Source organism: Furipterus horrens, unplaced genomic scaffold, assembly GCF_987537825.1.
Source record: "Furipterus horrens unplaced genomic scaffold, mFurHor1.1.pri manual_scaffold_5, whole genome shotgun sequence".
NCBI classification, from domain to species: domain Eukaryota; kingdom Metazoa; phylum Chordata; class Mammalia; order Chiroptera; family Furipteridae; genus Furipterus; species Furipterus horrens.
Window position 1 is genome coordinate 93,231,019 of NW_028327175.1, and position 19,062 is coordinate 93,250,080.

Below are 19,062 nucleotides of genomic sequence, written 5' to 3' on the forward strand. Positions count from 1 at the left end.
AGGGGCGAGGGCGGGGGAGGTTAGGAGGTGGAGGGATGGAGCAAAAAGGAAAAAGGATTCGGTGGACACGGCAACAGTGTGGTGGTTGCTGAGGGGAGGGGTGTATAAGGGGGCTAAATGGTAATGGAAAAAATACAAGATTTAAAAAATAAATAAAAACTGGAAAAAGAAGAAAATGAATATATTGTAACTTGAAGTAAAAACTTAATTGATTCTTAGGAACCTAATGCTGAAGTATGTTTACAGTTCTATGAAGTTCCAAACCAAGCATAAGTAAATAATGCATAGTTCAGGGGTACAAACTATGTAGTGAAGTCAGGATGGGGAGGGGGGAATAAATGTCTAATAACATTTTTTTAAAAACAGTAAGGATGAGGAAAATCCCCCTGGGAAACCTAGAGAGGAAGCAAGAAATCTAGATTTGGGGAGACGCCCAGGGCAGCGACTAGCCTGTGCCAGCACAGCTGGTGCAACTAAACCCCAAGGCGCTAATGAATTTAACTTGTCCATCAGGTTTTATTTTTCTTTTCTTAACGTATAACAAAATATTTATTTTATTGTTGTAAAATTAAAAAATGGAAGACAAGCATACATAGTTAAATTGGCGCCAGTGAGAATGGCACCGGGTATTAGACCTGTGGGGTCAGCCCAGACCTTCACAGAGTTCAGAGCCAAGACTCAAATTATAAGAGAAAACTTATTTAGTAAGTCACAGATGTAGAAGAAATGGGTTCAGGAAACAAATTACAGAGGCAAAAGAAAGGCCTTTGGGGTTTAAGAGAGGAAGGTAAAGGTAAGGCATCTGGAGGGGGCAAGGGGCTGCTCCTGAAGAGAGGGAGAGCCTTTGGTCTTTCTTTGGGCTTTTTTAAGGGTGGAAATTTTAAGGGAGGTCCCAAGAGACTATTCATCAACTTTCCAAGTTTATCCCTTCAGGGTCCTGGTCTGCACTGATTGGTCAGCACCAGGGCAGGGAGTCATTAGTCAGTGCAGCTAGTCCTGAGGTCATCCATTGTGTGACCTGTCTGGTTTTGCTGCTTTTCTGAGCCTGAGCTGAAATACAACTGAGGCCTAGATGTTATCTCTAGGGAGGAAAGTTCAGGGGTATAAACCAAATGACCAGCCATATGCTAAGGGAGGAAAGGTCACCCTGCTGGGTTAGGTCCTTGTTTTCCCAGTTTTGCACATTGCTAGGCAGCTAGGGCTTTCTGCCTTGGTGACCTTCTGTTACCTGGCCCATTCATTGTCTTTGCTCTGCTCCTGTCTGCTTAATTGCCTACCACAATTACAGTTCCAAAGCAGAGCAATACCAATATGTAAATTATTGCAGTTTTAAAAGAAAAGTGTAACAGCCAAATATTGTCCAAATAAAATTTTTCGAAACCGACTTGGTTTTGACCATTTCAGTTGAATTTTCTCTTTCCAAATGTCTTAGCTGTCCTTCAAGTCTGAGAGGTGAGGTTAAGAGTCGCTGGCTGTTCTGGTGATTTAAGTGCTGGAGTCCTAGGCAAGCTGCACCTAAGAGGGCACTGTGGACCCTTTGGCAGGACTAGAGGTATCCGTTTAGCTGGGCCTGGAGTGGGGCTAAGTAGGCACTGGGCCCATAAAGCTTACTGTCCTTGAAGTTCCTCTTTGTCAGCTTCATTCCCCAGCCAAAAGGAACCTGTTCTCAGCCTCCAACTCCAAGGTCTAGTTGAGTTCCTAGAAAAACAGGATATCCTACTCCCCAACAAAACCCAGTAACTCTCTGGAGTCCAGTGAACCTGAGAGTCACCTTTGTGTGATGCAAGCAGGGAAGGGAGTGTCTAGCCCCATCTCCTGACATCCTGATGTCCCTTTCTTCCTTACCAAGCATAGGAAACTCTAGGTGAAGGAAGTCCTTTCTCAGGGCATGAGGCACATTCATTCACTCAATGCTGATAGGGATTCTAGTAGCTAAGTTAGGGGAAGGAATCTGGGGTTAGATGGTCTTCTCCAGATTTGACTTCCCATCAGTGTTTTAGGTAGTTCAGTTCCCAGAAAGTCTGCAGGCTATGAGATGCTCTAAGCCAGCTCTGGGAGATCTGCTATGAGTGGCTGTTGTCTAAGATGCTGGAAAGGAGCAAATCCTGCAGATGCTGGTGCTGGAGCAGTTTCTAATCCTTCTCCCTGAGGAGGTTAACACCACGTGAGAGCAATAGTTGGAGAGTGGAGCTGCAGGTGGACCTGTTGTGAGGACATTGTGACAAATCTGATAGGACCAGAAGGGTGGGTGAAAATGAAAAGAAGTTTTTTAAGTGGGAATGGTTAAGATTCAGAAGCACAGATACATTGCCTTTTGGCACCCAGCTTGAAGACAATAACCAAGGAATATCCATTGAGACTTTCAGCAAATAATATGCTTGCCTGTTTCAGGAAATTATCTGTTTCTCTTCAGTGGATTTTTAACCTTGTGTTTCTGAGGTGCTTTTTTTTTTTTATTCTTCCCACTTCATTCCTATACTAATGAATGAAGTCTTTAATTCCTCTTGTGTCCCAATATCAAACACTACCCTTGCCATATTATGCTCAATGAGTATTTATTGAATGTATGATAAAATGATTGGAAAGGAGGTTTCTGCAATTTCTGTTTGGAGGGTTTTGGTAAAAGTCCCACAGAATATCTAGTTTTAAAATGTTTAAATTATACAACTAAGAAATGCATTTCTTTGTAAATTGGGATACTGTATTGAGAAGGACTCTGAGTCTTAATATGGACCAAGGAGGAAGAAATGCTCTTATCCATTACTGATGTTTGCCATGAGTGTTTGTGGTGTGAGTGTGTGTCCGTATGTCTGCTTGTGTGCTGAGGGACAGAAATGAGGCCCTCTGTCTCATTAAGGTCCTTATGTCTTCAATCCTGCCATACTCCTAAGATGAATGTCTTCTTTACTGAAAATATTGAGGCTCCCTAATTCACAATTTTTTTCATCTGGAATTTCATGGGACCCCAAATAGCCAAACAATCTTGAAAAAGAAGAACAAGGTAGGAGGACTCACACTTCCCAATTTCAAACCTGTTACAAAGCTACAGTAATAAAAACATATGGTACTGGCATAAGGATAGAATTATACATCAATGGAATAGTGTTAGGAAAATTTCCTGGCGCCAAGAGGCTGGACAAAGAAGTTGACAACTCCAGCATTACATCAAGAGTATTTTCAAAGAACTTACATATGAGGCACGTCTTGGGCAGCAGCAAGACACGTGGGTATCCTCCATGCCACATGGCAGGCACTAAAGAGTTTTATAGCACAGAAAAGGATGGGGTGGTACTGGGGTGTGACCAGCCCCAGATAAGGGGAAAACATCTTACATGTTTGCCCAGGGCAGGGCAAAGACCTGTTCCAGGGACCAGCATGCATGGGGCATAGGGTAGGGGTTGGTCAGACATTCTCTGAGGGGATTTATGGGAAGCTATCTGTTCTGGCCCAGATCTAGCTGGATATAGCTTAAGGGTCCATAGCAGTCATATTATGGGACATTCTTTCCTCCACAAATAAAATAAGAGTTCAGAAAAAAAAAATGTCATATATCTGTAAGCAATTGATTTTCAACAAGGGTGCTAAAGCAATGTTTGGGGTTATGGAGGTTTGGGGGTAATAGCTGAGGGTCATTGGGTTTCCTTTTGAGTTGATGAAAATGTTCTAAAATTGCTTGTGTTAATGGATGCACAACTGTGACTATACTAAATGCCATTGAACTGTATACTTTAAGTGGATGAATTATATGGTACATGAAATATATATATCAATAAAGCTCTTTAAAAAGGGAGGCTATCAAGGAGGAATCACAAATGATGACATTTGCTTTTTTCCATTCTTGGTCACTTGGCTGGGCTTTGGCTATAGCAGATAAGGGATTTTTATGAAGCACTTATGTAGCAGGGAAAAAAATTATTATTTTACTAGTTGTTGCCAAAGTGTCTGTTGGGGAACCAAATACCTTTCCTTAGGAATGCACCTTCTTACTTTACTTGGGGATAATTTGGAGTTGAGAAGGAGAAAACAAAACTAGGTAACTGCTCTTTGTTGAGAATTTGAGGACAAGGAAGAACTGAGGAGAGAAGCGTTCCTGCAGAAAGGTAGGAGGCTAGAATACTCTTGGACAGAAATGAATGAAAGACTCCAAAATAGAGAAACCTGCTATTCTTTCAGGTTTAAATGATCTCCCAATCACACTATGATGTGAACATCACTTACTGTTACCCCTGAATCAGTATTAGAACTCTATTGTCTTTTCTTTGTGGTATTGAGGGGTTTGAGTTTTTAAAGTAGGGACTTACCACATACTGTATTCCCTCACTTATTGTGGATACTACATTCTAGACACCACCCCCACCCCCACGATAGGTGAAAATCCGTGAAGTAGGAACCTTAACATTTATTTTAGTATTTATATATTTTTAAGGCCTTATAAACCCTTCCCACATACTTGTAAATCATTCCCAGTCCCTTATAAACCTTTCCCACTCCCTTATTAACCTTTTCCACACTTTTATAAACACTACTTATGTTCTTAAACATATTCTACACTCTTAAACCTACATAACTTTAACAACATACATATACAGTACTGCAAAATCCAACAATATAGCAAAAAATCCGTGATAAAAAATTAAATATAATATTTTTAAAAATCCGGCGATACAGTGAGGCCGCGATAAGTGAACCGCGATATAGAGAGGGACTACTGTACAGGGTGAGGCTCACTGGAGCCAATGCAGCAGCTGTTGTGAACCAAGAAGAGATTGAGAATTAAGCACAAATCAGAAATGTCAGTGATCCAGGAGACATAATCCTCTGTATTACAGTAATCTTCCTAAAGGATGAGGCCAAGTATTTGAATAAATCTAATCTATACATGCTTGGAAGGCCAGAGTTTCTGGATATGACATATACAACAAGGATGGGGTATTCAGAATTACAGGACTTTGAATTTGGGGAGCAGAGAGTGTGGAACAACAGGAGAGAGTTAAGTAGAGTCACTGAGACAGGAAGGAGAATTGTCTTCAGCAACAAGAATACCACCAACGGTAGTCGATCTTTATTGTGCAGGACAAAGAGAAGCATGGTTTTATGGAGGTTTCTGCTGGTGGACTCTGGAACAAAGCCCATGAAAATTGTGATGCTGACACCAGAGAATTATGATGAGAAAGCACAAGCAGGAGTTCTTCAAGGAAATGCTTTAGGCAGCATGGCCCACCATGGCCCTTAGAGATGCTTCAACAGCCTCTAACTTGGCATGGAGGTAAATCCCCACTCACTGGAGACTGAGGAGAAGATCCAGTCATAGCGTTTCCTTCAGAGTTGAGCCAGGTGTCTTTATAATTCTGCAAGGTAGAGAATCAAGAAGAAGCTGATATTTTTTCTAAATGGGAAGAGACTTCAATGGAAGGACAAGGAGGTACAACTGACTGAGCGTTCTGATCATGGTTCGTCAGAAAGAGTCATCAAATTGATGGGGATGGGGGTTGGGTTGGGAGCAGTGGTCAGAACATCTACCTATAACCTGGTTTTCTACTTTTTTAATTAAATTTATAGGAGTGACACTGGTTAATAAAATTATATAGGTTTCAGGTGTACAATTCTATAATGCATCATTTGTATATTATATTGTGTGTTCACCACCCCAAGTCAAGTCTCCTTCCATCACCATTTGTGCCCACTATACCCACTTCTACCTCTCCTCACCCCCTTCCCTCTGGTAATCACCATGCTGTTGTCTGTGTCTATGAGGTTTTCTGTTTGTTTCGTTTTGTTCTTGCTTAATCCCTTCACCTTTTTCTACTTTGTAATATGAGGGAGTTGTACTTCCCAGAGGGTAAGGAACCTGTCAAAGGGGGCCATCAGGACAGAGGCATCAGGCAAAGAAGAAAAAGGGACATCAGTGTCCTTCTCACCTGCTACCCGGAACTGATCTTTTGATTTCTCCACTGGGAAGTTATCATTTGGTTCCTTGTGTTTTCTGCTGCTCTCTGAAGTTGAAAGGTAGTTAGAAGAGGAAGACTTTTGCTTCCAGATCCGCCACCATCTCTCCAGGCCCAAAAGCACAAGCTCCAAAAAAGTAAAGAAGAGACAGAGCCCGCTGACCCCGAACATGGTCTTTAGGAAGATGCTCTTCTCAGTGGGGCGGGACAGATTACAGGTAATACTACCAAGGCAAGGCTCTCGACGACATGCGAAGGAGCTGGGCATCTTGAACCCATACAGATGGTACTGCCCTCCCAAGGCTGCCCCCTCAATGACCAGTCGTACCACCAGCTGTGCCACATAGGCCCAGAGCAGTCTGGGGCTTTCAGCCCCTGGGGCGTCTGTGTTGCCCTGTCCTTGTCGGATCAGGGTCTCCTCTTCCTTCTTCACCTTTCCTGAGTCTTCCCAATGCTGAATGCCATGACACATGGTGAAACCCATGTAGAGGACGCTGGGCACAGCCACCAAGATGACCTGGAAGGCCCAGAAGCGCAGTGGGGAGAGGGGGTGGAAGGCATCGTAGCAGGCAGCCTTGCAGCCTGGCTGCTGGGTGTGACACACGAATTCGCTCTGCTCATCGCCATAGATTCCGGTCCCACTGGCAGCCAGCAGCACAAGGCGGAACCCCAGGAGCACGGGAAGAAGGAGGCGCCCCACATGGGTGGAGTACCAGCTCTCCTCAGCCACCAGCCGCCTCAGGAACCTGCCACACATCCTGTTATGAAGCACAGGACAATGAGTGAGATGTGTCCCTCACTGTCCTTTAGGGGGAGTGGTAGGCCACCTTTTCACTCCTAATTCAAAGATGGGTAAGGCGAACCTTCTTGCTGTTATCCAAGGATCTGTTTGTTCAAATACTAAAATTCTGGTTGTACCTATTTATAGTTAACTGAATCATCTTTGTTAAAAAAAAAAAAGAAAGAAAAGTAAGTGTGGGTGTGACTCTCTCTTCTGTCCTCCTCTGTTCCCCACTGCAGTGGAGAGGAACGCTCTGCTTCGGGTAGAGACCAGGGTCTGTCTTATCTCTCTTTCCCTCCTTTCCCTCTCACCTAAATAGGCTGAATAGTAAGAGACCAGCATCTTCTGAAAACTAATACTTCCCCAGGTGATGGCTGCCAGCTCTGATGCTACTGTGAGCATCATCTGAACAAAATCAATGCTGACCTTGGGGGAAGTGTGCATTCTCTTGCTTTCTGCTTTTCTCTGGCTCATTGCCCAACAGGTGTGTCGGGCTGGCCTCTGCTCCCATCACAAAGTAAAACTGAGATGTGGTTACATTAGGGGGCTCCATGGGGATCAAATGAAGAGAGTAAGTGTCAAGGCTTACTTTAGTCTAATGTTCTTTAGCCTAGGAAAAGTAGAACTTTTTTTTTCTTTTTAAGAAAACACAGAGACTCTGATGTGAATCCTTGTACTACTGCTTCTCTTATCTTCCTAGTCACTTCCTTCTATAGCATCTTAGAAAAAGAGTGGCCCTACACTTGTCCAAGATTACTCTCCCTTCCAAATCTGTGTGCTTGGGTCTCTCCTTTTTGTCTTCTTGAAGGATTTGATCCCTAAATTACCTTTCCTGTAATTCAGACCATGCTTATTTCCTCTGTGACTATGAATTTGCTTAGGTTTTTCCCTTTTAACTCTAATAATAACCTGAATTTCTAAGTTAATATGGCAGCAAATGAAACATGCTTAATTTGTCTTGTATCAGCTTTCCAATTATGATACCTATAAGGATGCATGAAACAATTTTAAATGGGCATTAGTGTCATAAACTGTAGATAATAACAGGCCATATGCCAAAACTTAGGCAGAATGATCACTTCTGTACAACTGGAAGAGAAGGATGTTTCCAAAGGTTTCAGTTGACCAGAGAAATATGTCCCCATCCACCAACTGTAAGAAACCATATTTTGAGCTCCTAGAAATCAAGAGTTTGAAGCTCTGCCTGCTCCTCAGTCCCTATCTTTCTACTCTCATCATAGATTGTGAAGACTCAGAAGTTCACACCTGACCCCCTGTGGCCTCAAGAACCAACCCAGCTTGAAATTTACTGCCATGTTGTCCAACAACATACAAACAGGGAACCAAGCACCAGAGGGAAAACTGAGCTGGAGCGGCTATTTCTCTTTTCCTCGCTGGCCTCCATTCCCTCACTAGAACCCGGGATTTTTGTTTCTGTGCCACCCCTCCCCCAATCTTGCTACAGTGGTCTAGGTGGGACTCTCATGTCTAGATTCAGGGGTGGGACTTGTGTTCCAGGCCTGGACAATTAAGTGTTGTGTTGCTTTCCCCACCACATCAATTGGCTCAGAGATGGGCATGTGAGCTAAGTCAGGTCCAATCAGAGTTGAGGGATTTCTGAATCCTAAAAGGCTCTCACTCCTTGCTGGGTTTGAGTATAATGGAGTATGAGGCTACAAAAAAGAAAAAAAAATCAGTCCACTGAAATTTTCTTTCTATAAAATTGGGTTAAAATTTTTAGAAGAAACATATTTTCAGTCTTTAGAAAGATGCAAGTGTACTCATAAGTAAAAATGGTAAATTGAAAATAGAGATGTATCTCGTCTCATTGCCAAGACTTCAAAAATGAGAGTAAATGGATCTTTAAATGTATAAACCCACCACAAATAGAATAGGAGAAAGGTCAGCAGTAGCACAACTAAAATCTACTCTGAAGGCAATAGGACAGATTCTGAGGAAAATCAAATTGCGGTGCTAAAAGTATATTGGCTAATTCTTCAGAATTCAGGAGAAGAGAATAATTGAAAATAATAAAAGGTAAATAAATAAGGGAAAAAATCTATTTTCTAATTTGACTATCAAGACAACAGTAAAACAAAATCACTAGCTTACCCTATTGGATGAGAAAGGCACTTAGTGAATGAAGTACCCAGGGGAAAGAAACAGTTTCCCAATCAATGTTTAGTTAAACTGTTTTTGAAGAGATATTGAGTCCATAGAAAACCAAAAGGAAGGTCAAATTCCAATGCTGGTTTTGGGTTTTGCAACCTTGGCGCTATTGACAGTTGGGGCCCGATAATTTTTGTTGGGGACATAGGGGATGTGATCCCATGTGTTGTAAGATGTTTAGCGGCACCTCAGCCTCTTTACTCTAGATGCCAGAGCACACTTCCCTCTGACCCACAAATGTCTCCAACTGTTGCTAAATGCCCCTTGGGGTCAATGTCCTTGAGAACCACTGCTTTAGGGTAGCACTGGTCCATCACCTTTCCACTTTGGGCTTCAGTTACTAGCTCTGTAAGGAAGACGTCTGTCTGTACCAGAGCATCTCAAAGGGCTTTTTTGAGTGGGACATGATAATCTACCCATTTCCATGCTGGTTGCAAATACTCCTTTAACCAGCCCCATCTGTGAGGATGCCTGCAGCCCTTCCCTGCCTCATAAGTGCAGGGGTGGAGTGGAGGGGGTCCCTGCCCCAGAGAGGCAGCCCCCGGGGCTCTGAGGGTTTTTGCCCTTGGTTTCTTGGACTTTATCAGACTAAATTCTAGTTTGGTAAATTCTCAAGTCTTGCTCTCAGCTTCTTCATTTCAAAGTGCAGGCCCAGCACCTTCTAAAGACTTCCAGCACATTCCTAGCAGAGTTGCAGTTTAACACAGAGCAGGCCTGACATATTTTAAGTGTTGGGAATATAAGTAGTTTCCAGAGGCCCTGTCTCTAATTCTTCTCTCTCTGTTCTGTGCCCACCCCAAACCCATAGCCAGACACCGAAATGTCCTCTGAGAGGCTCTGGGAACTGAACTGGGGTCTCCAGAGCTCACCACAGAGCTTTAGGGGCTTGGAAGGGAGAGCAGAAAAAGGAGGACAAGAGGACTACTTGCCTGAGAACTGCTTAGTTTAGAGCCCCCATATCTAATTTGGAGTCTCTTTTCTGTCCTTTGGCCCATGGCTGTTATCACCAAAACTACTTATTCCACACATTTCGGGGCCTTATGTTCAGACAAAGTTGTGCTCCACTTCCAAAAGTCTGCAGATCAAAGGGAGTTTCCTATAAGCCAGAGCCTAAACACAGTCCCTCCTTCTTCATCCCCTGCATTCCTATGACTCTGTGGCTCCTCTCCACGCATCTGTTCCAGTTGTCCCCAGCCCACCTGTCTCATTCTCTGAGACACTCATCCTCCTCCTATAAACAGGTCTGCAGGTTTGTCCACAGTCACCAAAGCCCCCAGGCTGAACTTCAGGACCTAAGAACCTCAGGGCTCAGCATTGCTGGCAAAGCGCAGCTCAAGGGACACCGCTCTGTTTCTAGGACTGGAGAAATAGTTTGCAGATAAATCTATTTGGGAGAGAATTGGTAGGATCTGAGCCCTGTTAAGATTTTGGTCAGTGGAGCAATACGTGTGAGCTCAACAGTTGGGAGAGGAAGGAAAGCCACGAGTTTGAGGGGATTTTCAAATATGTAAATAATTTTTTTTAATTCCATCATGACTATGGTAAGAATTTTCCTAAGCATCTCTATTCTTTTGGAGAAAAATTTCAGGATTTTATTGGCTGCAGAATCCATCTCAGACAGTTAAGGTGTGAGCAAAGGATGTCCACCGAGGACAGTACTCGACCTGGCTCACTGGTCCCATCTCACCCCACCTGGCCTGGAAAACATTCTAGATTCTTCTATTCAAAGGGTGGTCATGTGAAGCAGAATTGGCATCACCAGGCATGCAGAATCAGGTCACATCCCCAGCTTGGCAAGTCAAATCTGAATTTTAATAATATCCCCAGGTCAGTGGTGTGCACATCATAGTTGGAGAAGGCAGTGAAGAGCCCCAGGCAGCCCCCACCACCTCTGACCCCTAGCTCTGCCAGCCCAGCTGCCCCTGTCCCAGCATGAGCACTCACCTGGCAGCTTTGAGCAGAAGCAGCAACAACAGGAGACAGAATTAGTCTCAGGCCAGAGCAGAGCGGAGGGAGCTGGAGCTCTGCACTCACAGGGTCCCAGTTCTCCCCCCAGGCCCTGCCTCCTGCCACCGCCCACTTCTCCCCCTCCCCTTTTCATTCTTGGCAGCCTTAGCAAAGAGGAAAAGAAATGCAGCTGGAGAAGCAGGCAGCCCTGCTGTGGAGAATGTCCTAAGTGACTGAAACAGGAATTTTCAGATCTTCGGAACAGGAGCAATGACTTTAGCATATTTCCAACATGAGGCCTTGCCAGCAACAACAGATAGAAAATGTCCTTAAGTTTATTTCAGGATGTCCTCTCCTGCTGGCTGGGAGAAATAGCACTGTCTTCTCCCCACCACACAGTGGGCATCTGCTCCATGTCCACTCAGCAACCCCCGGAGCCCAGCTCCTCTCCACCTGGGCCAATGAGAACTGTGACACCCGCCCCCATCCCCATTCCTGCCCTATTGCTAGAGCCAGGATCCTCTCCAAAGAGTGGGAAGGGGCAAGGGTAGGAGAGCAGGTGGGTGGGTGGGTGGGAGAGTAACTCAGGAGTGCAGAGTATGGGACCTGTTTACTCTGTTGCAGCTCCCAGAGCCAACATTGCACTCCTCAAGGAGGGGAGTTGGAGGGAACCTCAGTTCTAGATTCTGCCTCTGTGGATATTTGGGGCATCATTCCACTGGTCTTTAGCATTTAATATTGTAATAGAGAAGTCTAAGTCCAGCTGGATAGTCTTTACCATTGAAGTGATCTGGATGATGATGATGATGATGATGATTTTACCTTTTAAACCTGTTCACTTTTCAGGGGGGAATTCTATTAAGCACAACATAAAATAACCTCACACTAGCTCTCTCCTGGGCATGTTCACATCTGGTCCACAGGGAATAGTTATGCATCCTTGGGACCAACAAACTTTGTGCACACAGGCCTATTTCAATGCAGCCACATCTCCTTCCATTCATTTGCTGTGTGTCCTATCTTTTGCCTGTTTGACTTACCAAGCAGGACTCAATAGACACATTGGAGCTTCTCTCAGTAGGCCTAAGATGCAGGAGGCAACACCCAAGTTCCTTCCTCTTGGGGAGAACCAACAGCACATCTCTTTCCAAAGGTGTTCTCTCTCCCAAGTTAATTCTTTGTACTATTACAAAGAAGAGAAATGAAGAATAGAGAAGTTAAGTAACTTATTCAAGGTCAACCAGCTAGTGAGTGGAGATACTGGGATTTGAACAAGCAATCTGCAGGTGTCAAACCTTAAACACCATTATACCGTTAGCTTCCCCATTATCCAAATTACCAATCTTTAAAGAGTTTTTATTGTAAACCCATTTTAATTTTATACCCTCAAGAAAATAAAAATTCTCTGTTTATATGTTCCACATTTTTAAAATTGTTTTTCTATTACAGTTGTCCCATTCCCCCCCCCCCCCATTGCTCTCCCCACATGTTTCACATTTTAATGATTAACTCCATTATCCACTCTGGTTCCCAACCAAAAAACTTTGCTATCATCATTGACATCTCCTTCAATGCCACAACTTACCAATCTACCAACCGTATAGATACTGTCCCTTGAATTTAGAAGATGCCATACTTGAAGACTGAATTAATGAAATGCCATCCTTGTGTCTGCTTCTAGGCTTGCCCGCCTCTAATTTATTCTCTACATTTCACAAAGAATATTTAGTTCAATTCTTATTAGATTTACCAACATGTTTACCAGTTTCTTTGCTCGGTGTTGTTTCTTGAACCCCATACCTTCCTTCTGGATTAAATTTTCTTCTTTTTTATTTTTTTAACCGTCAACCACTTTTTCACATGGGTAGTGTTAAGTATATTCACGATTGTTGTGCAAAGATCTCCATAAGTCTTTCATCTAACAAAACTGAAACTTTGTATCCATTTCTTCCTCCTCTTAGCCTCTGGAAACAACTATTGTACTTTCTGTTTCTATGCAGTTGACTATTTAGATACCTCATATTGGTGGAATCATACAGCATTTGTTCTTTTATGACTGGCTTATTTTACTTAGTGTAGTGTGTCAAGGTTCATCCATGTTGTAACATCTATCAGAACTTTATTTCTTTTTAAGGTCAAATAATATTCCATTGTATGTATATATCTATGCATGTACCATGTATTGTTTATCCACTCATCCACTGATGGACATTTAGATTGCTTTTACCTTTTGGATGTTGTTTAAAAAAAATGCTATTAGCATGGGTGTGCTAAATTTTCCTCTTCTTAGAGTGCCACCTTCCATAGTCCCTCTACTGGGGACTGTTAAGGGTGAACTCTTGATCCTCTCTGGTCTTAAAAATCTTTTACTGTATTGTCAATTTTGAATTGTTACTTAATTGGTCATAGAACTCTAGATTGACAGTCATTTTCCCTCCTGACTTTAAAGATATTGTTTAATTAGCTTCTATTATCTGGTGGGTTTATAAATCTGATTTACAATCCTTTATGCAAGTGCCAGCAGACTCTAAGAAAATTGTTACAAATGTGGTTGATTAAAATCATTGAGTATATATTTGCAAATACTGTAAGTCATCACCACTTTGTGAAACTGTTGAAAAAAAAAATAGAGAACAATTAATGATCTTTTGTTCTTTATCAGTGCTTGTTTGTTGAGTTGTGAAAAAGTTTTGCTAAGATTTACTCTACTGATAACTCCAACACAAGATTTTCCTGAAATCAAATGAATGCTTACCAAGTGTTCAATAACCAAAGACCCCAAAAATTTGCTGTATAATTTACAATCCTTCACTAATAACACACTGTAGATGAACAAAATAAATTTGAAGCTTCAAGGAAAGAACTTATTTGTGAACTAACCAGATAGATATGAGAGTTACTGTTGAAATTTAAACGTTTTGAAATACAAATGAATAATAATGATGTTACACATTTTTAACAATGAATCAATATGCATATCAATCAGATCAATAGCTACTTACCATATAACAAAGGCTATGATATTTTGCTCAACTACATCTGATCCAGTGACTAGATATTGGGGCTTTTACTTGGTTAAGTCTTCAGTAATCCATCTGCCATGATCCATTCTGTTTTGCAGGGCCCAGGCGGGTGAATTAAATGGGGATACGATGGAATCCACTGCCATGCACTCCTTAATTATTTGAAGATGCCATTGATTTCTGCCATTCTTCCTGGGATGCAATATAGTTATTTATTTATTCTCTTCACCTAGTGGGGGTGCGGGGATGGACAGAGCTCACTTGTCCTTTGATATGTAATAACTTCACTGCAGTGGTCAAGGGATCTATGTGGGTTCAGCCATCTACTAATTTTGTCCATTCTGACTGTACATTCTAGAGCATGGGGAATGAATACCAGGTGGGTCTATAGAGGCAGTGAATGTAAGCTACAACTGAGAGGAAGCTAGAACAGGGCACAGTTTTTTACCAAGCTTCCACATTGATATGACGGAACTTTGGATCCTCACGGTTCTCAGTGCCAGCTCAAATCATGTACACAACCTCAAAAGGTCTCAGTACTCTCCTTCTCTGTTGGATGATTACTTGAGTAAATGGTTGTAGGTTACTCTGGGGAAGAACTCAGGGAATCACTACTGCATGCACCTCACATGGTATTGTGGGGTACTTCCAGATGGAGACCCAACCCTTTAATTGATGGGTTCTCAGTCTGCCTAACTTACTTAAAACTAACTAACAATTCTCTTTGGAAACCAAGAGCTCTGACCCCATCATCCAGGGCTATGCAGATGGTCTGGCCAGAGTGACCAAAGTCCTTGTCTAAATGTCTGAAGTGGGGGGTGGAAAGTGGAGAGATACACAGGGCCCAGGGAATAAGGATACTTTTCAAAGTTGCATGAATTTCTTCTGATTCTTCAATGGCCCCATTTATAAATGTCCACAGTGCCCGAGTCAGTGTGGGTATCAGGGGAGGAGGCCGAGGTTGGTGCTGGGGGTAGGGGGGTGGGGTCTGCCTAATTATTTCTAAGCTTCTGACAGGACCCTAAAGCACCAAGACAAACTTCTCTTTCACAATAAGTTTCTGAGGACTGGTGCCAGGAAAGGAGCCAAGGATAAAGAGAACTCTGATCCCACTTCTTTTGTCTTCCAGACAATATCCTCTTTGTCCTTCCTCTTCCCACCAGATGAGACCAGCCTCCTCCCACAGCCATATGTTGACAACATGTGCCAAGACCTGGAGCAGCAGGAATCCCAGGGTGCAAAAATCACCCGAGATTAGGGAGTAGAGAGAAGTGCAAAGGTCTGGCATATCTGTACCCCACAATAGTGGAAAGAAATATCTTCTCTCTGTCTCTCCCTCTTTTCCACAGATGGATTTATCTCTCTGGTTTGGGGGAGAATGAGACACCACCAGGAACAAGGGTTGAGAAGGGGTCAGCAGAAGGAAGGTATCAGAACAAGAAAGAAAACGTTACCCCAGAGAATTGGATATAATGGTACTGTGCCTGGGATACTACATGACCTGAAGAGAAGGGAGCTAAGCTAACTCTGGGCCCATCATCATATGAAAACCTAGAGGAAACAAAAATATAAGCTAACAATTTCTTAAGATTGTGTGGTTTAAAATCAGTAACACTTACAAATAGTCAGCAAATGCATTTCTTACCAGTATGGGAAAGATCCAACTTAGCAACAATTTAACTCAAAGAACTGGTGATTAAAGACAGCACCTTGCTTTTATTCCATGCTGATCCCATCTGGTTCATTATCTTAATTTCTAGAAGATTCTCCTTCCTGCACTTTCTACCAAATAAAGGCAAGTCCTTCTGCCCATGTGAGCATGCAATGCTGTGAAGCAGCTATTGATCCCAATGACCAAGTATTCCTTCTTGACCCTCTCCTGTCCCACAGTGGGACTCACAGTTGACCCACTCCTCAAAGTCCTCCACTTTTGCAGGTCTTTTCTCTGTGACTTTCTTACCGGGTTTTTCACACCCAGTGAAGTCTTCCCCAGGTTTTAGGCCACTGCCCACCCCAATAATTAAAACTTCTTTTTCTATGATTGTGAAGGCAGTAAGTACCTGGGACCCTAGAGCCCAATGATGGGAATACAGGATAGGAGGAAAGCCAACTTCAGAAGACCAGGGAGACCTTGAAAGACATGGACTATTCCAAAGACAGGGGAAACCAGTGGACTGGACTAAGTGTTGTGGATGAAAGATACATACAGGGGTGGGCAAAAGTAGGTTTACAGCTCTGGCTAGTGTGGCTCAGTGGATTGAGTGCCAACCTGTGAACAAAAGGGTCGCTGGTTTGATTCCTAGTGAGGTCACATGCTTGGGTTTTGGGCCAGGTCCCCAGTTGGGGGCATGTGAGAGGCAACCACACATTGATGTTTCTCTCCCTCTCTTTTTTCCTCCCTTCCCCCCTCTCTAAAAATGAATAAATTGATTTTTTTAATAAAGCATCATTCCATCAAGCAAATTATCTCAAGCTAAGAAAAAAAGGAGCTTTACAGTTGTTTGTATGGAAAAATATGTAATGCAAGAATAAACTCTGTGTTTCACACATTCATGGCTGTAAACCTACTTTTGCCCACATGTATGTACTGTTTTCACAAGACCACTTAGGCATGAAAAGAGAAGTTAGTGGGGAGGGAGTGTCAGATCCCTAAAAGATCAACAAAAGACAAGCCCAAGTACACAGACATTTCTACATTCTCCTCCCCCACAACACAGCTGCATTCTTGTTCCCCATCACTTCCCCATCCTCACCTGCAGGCCTCAGCTCTCATAAGAAATGACGTCAGAGTCAGCTCTTTACCAGACCAGAGTCAGCTCTTTACCAAACATATCTGATCTCTCAGCTCCACAACCCCACTTCTCTGAGGCTAATCCTACTTAAGAACATATCAGACTCACCCATGCCCAGGGATGTTGGTGGAAAGTGAGCCAACTTTGGGGTCAGTCAAACTTGGGGTCATATGGTAGATGTTTCACAGGGACTTAATAAAGTGATTTAATCATCCAGGGTACAATGAGTCTTCTCATGGCTGTCACGAGAATTCAGTTTTTAAAAACTAGTCTATGTAACCTTCATGAGGGTAGAGGCAGTGAGTCTCTTGATCTGTGTTATACCCTCATTGCCAAGGACATTGCTCAACATTTAGAACTTGCTCAGTAAAAACAGTCCATAGCTCAAAGTCCATGCTGGGTGCTCACTAAATGTTGTTTTTCTTTCCATAGACTGTTATAGCTACATGGGATGCTAAGTATCCTCCATTTTACACATGAGAAAACAGACTCAAATAATTTATATGGAACATACAGACTGTGAGAGGCAGAATAAGACAAGAGGCCAGTTCCTCAGACCTGGTGAACTGTTGATAAAATAGGGGATAAAGAGTGAGATTAGAGGGGACTTCTGGCTAAGATGGAGGCCTAGACAGACATGCTGCATCTCCCTCCACAACTAAGAAGAAATACAACTACCTCAAAACCAGAAGTTCCAGAACATAGAGCTGCATGGAAGTCCAACAAACAAATATATAAAGAAGGAATACTCATCCAGACTGGTATGAGGGGTGGAGCCTGAGCAGAAAGGGTGTAGTGTGGTGGTGGTGGCAGCGGCGGCAGCAGCGGCAGCAGCAGGCCAGCAGAAAGCGCAGTCACACATTTTAAAAGTGGGGAGGGAAACCTGGAGAGCATTCCCAGCTCCTGACCAGACTGCACAACTCACGATCCCAGCACTAGGGAGAATCAAGCTTCATTGCTTCTGACTGTGCAAACAAGTGGGGGTGGGGCAGAGACAGAAACTGCTGGTCTCTCAGCAGAGTCCGCTTGTTTAAATGGCCCCCATGGTCCTAGGACATCCGCAGACCCACCCACTCTGGGAACAATGGTCAGGGCAACAGCTAGAGAGGTTCCAGTCCCATATGAAAGTGGGAGAAGTACCTGGAAAAGGGCAAGTGCTGAGCAAGTGGCATTGTTCCCTCTCTGACCCCTAGCCCTGTACTGACGAATACTTAAGGCTCCGCCCCTTACAACATAACAGGAGCAACAGCTCTACCTAAGACACAGAGGCAAACAAACACAGGAGCCTGACAGGATGAGGAGACAGAGAAGTATGGCCCAAAATGGGGAACAGATCAAGGTTCCAGTGGGAGAACTAAGCGACGAGGAGATAGCCAACCTAACAGACTCAGAATTCAAAATGCTAGTGGTAAAGATGCTCACAAGCTTGACAGATATGCTTGAGTACGGCAAATTTATAAGGGAAGAAGTGAAGGCTATGCTAAGTGAAACAGAGAAAAAGCCACACAAAACCAATGGTGAAGGGAAGGAAACTGGGGTTCAAATCAATGATTTGGAACATAAGGAAGAAAAAAACAGTCAACAAGTATAGAATGAGGAAAAAAAATTTTTTTAAATGAGAGGCTTAGGAACCTCTGCGACAAATTTAAACCTGCCAACATCCAAATCATAGGGGTACCAGAAGAAGAGGAAGAGCAAGATATTGAAAGCTATGTGAAAAAATAATGAAGAAAAAGGTCCCAAATTTGGGGCACAGAATGTCCCAAACAAGCTAGACCCAAAGAGGACAACACCAAGACACATCATAATTAAAATGCCAAAGGTGAAAGATAAAGAGAGAATCTTAAAAGCAGCAAGAGAAAAGCAGAGAGTCACCTACAAACTGGTGTCTATAAGACTGTCAGCTGATTTCTCAAAAGAAATTTTGCAGGCAAGAAGAGACTGGCAAGAAGTATTCAACGTGATGAAAAGCAAGGACCTACAACCAAGATTACTTTATCCAGTAAAGCTGTCATTTAGAATGGAAGGGCAGATTAAGTACTTCCCAGAAAACGTAAAGCTAAAAGAGTTCATTATCACCAAGCCATTTTTGTATGAAATGTTAAAGGGACTTATTTAAGAAAAAGAAAACCAAAACTATGAACACTAAAATGACAACAAAACACAACTATCAACAACTGAATCTAAAAAATAGAAACAAAATTTAACTAAGCAAACCAGAATAGTAACAGAATCATAGGTATGGGGATCATTTCGAGGGTTATCAGCTGGGAGGTGGAAGGAGGAGAAATGGGGAAATGGTGCAGGGATCAAGAAGCATAATTGGTACAAAATAGACAGGGAGAAGTTAAGAATAATATAGGAAAGGGTAAAGCCAAAGAACTTATATGCATGACCCATCGACA

At 42.9% G+C, this 19,062-nt stretch overlaps 1 protein-coding gene across 1 annotated transcript; it reads right to left on the reverse strand.

Moving 5' to 3' along the window:
• Window positions 1-4,830: 4,830 nt before the first annotated feature.
• LOC150008974 (gap junction gamma-3 protein-like) lies at window positions 4,831-10,912 on the reverse strand. The gene is made up of 3 exons (XM_090276710.1): window positions 10,840-10,912; window positions 5,919-6,703; window positions 4,831-5,348 (listed from the first exon to the last, which is right to left on the reverse strand). The coding sequence occupies exons 2-3, from the start codon at window positions 6,700-6,702 to the stop codon at window positions 5,341-5,343; spliced, it is 792 nt and encodes a 263-aa protein (XP_090132836.1). The 5' UTR covers window position 6,703; window positions 10,840-10,912; the 3' UTR covers window positions 4,831-5,340.
• Between the last annotated feature and the right edge of the window lie 8,150 nt (window positions 10,913-19,062).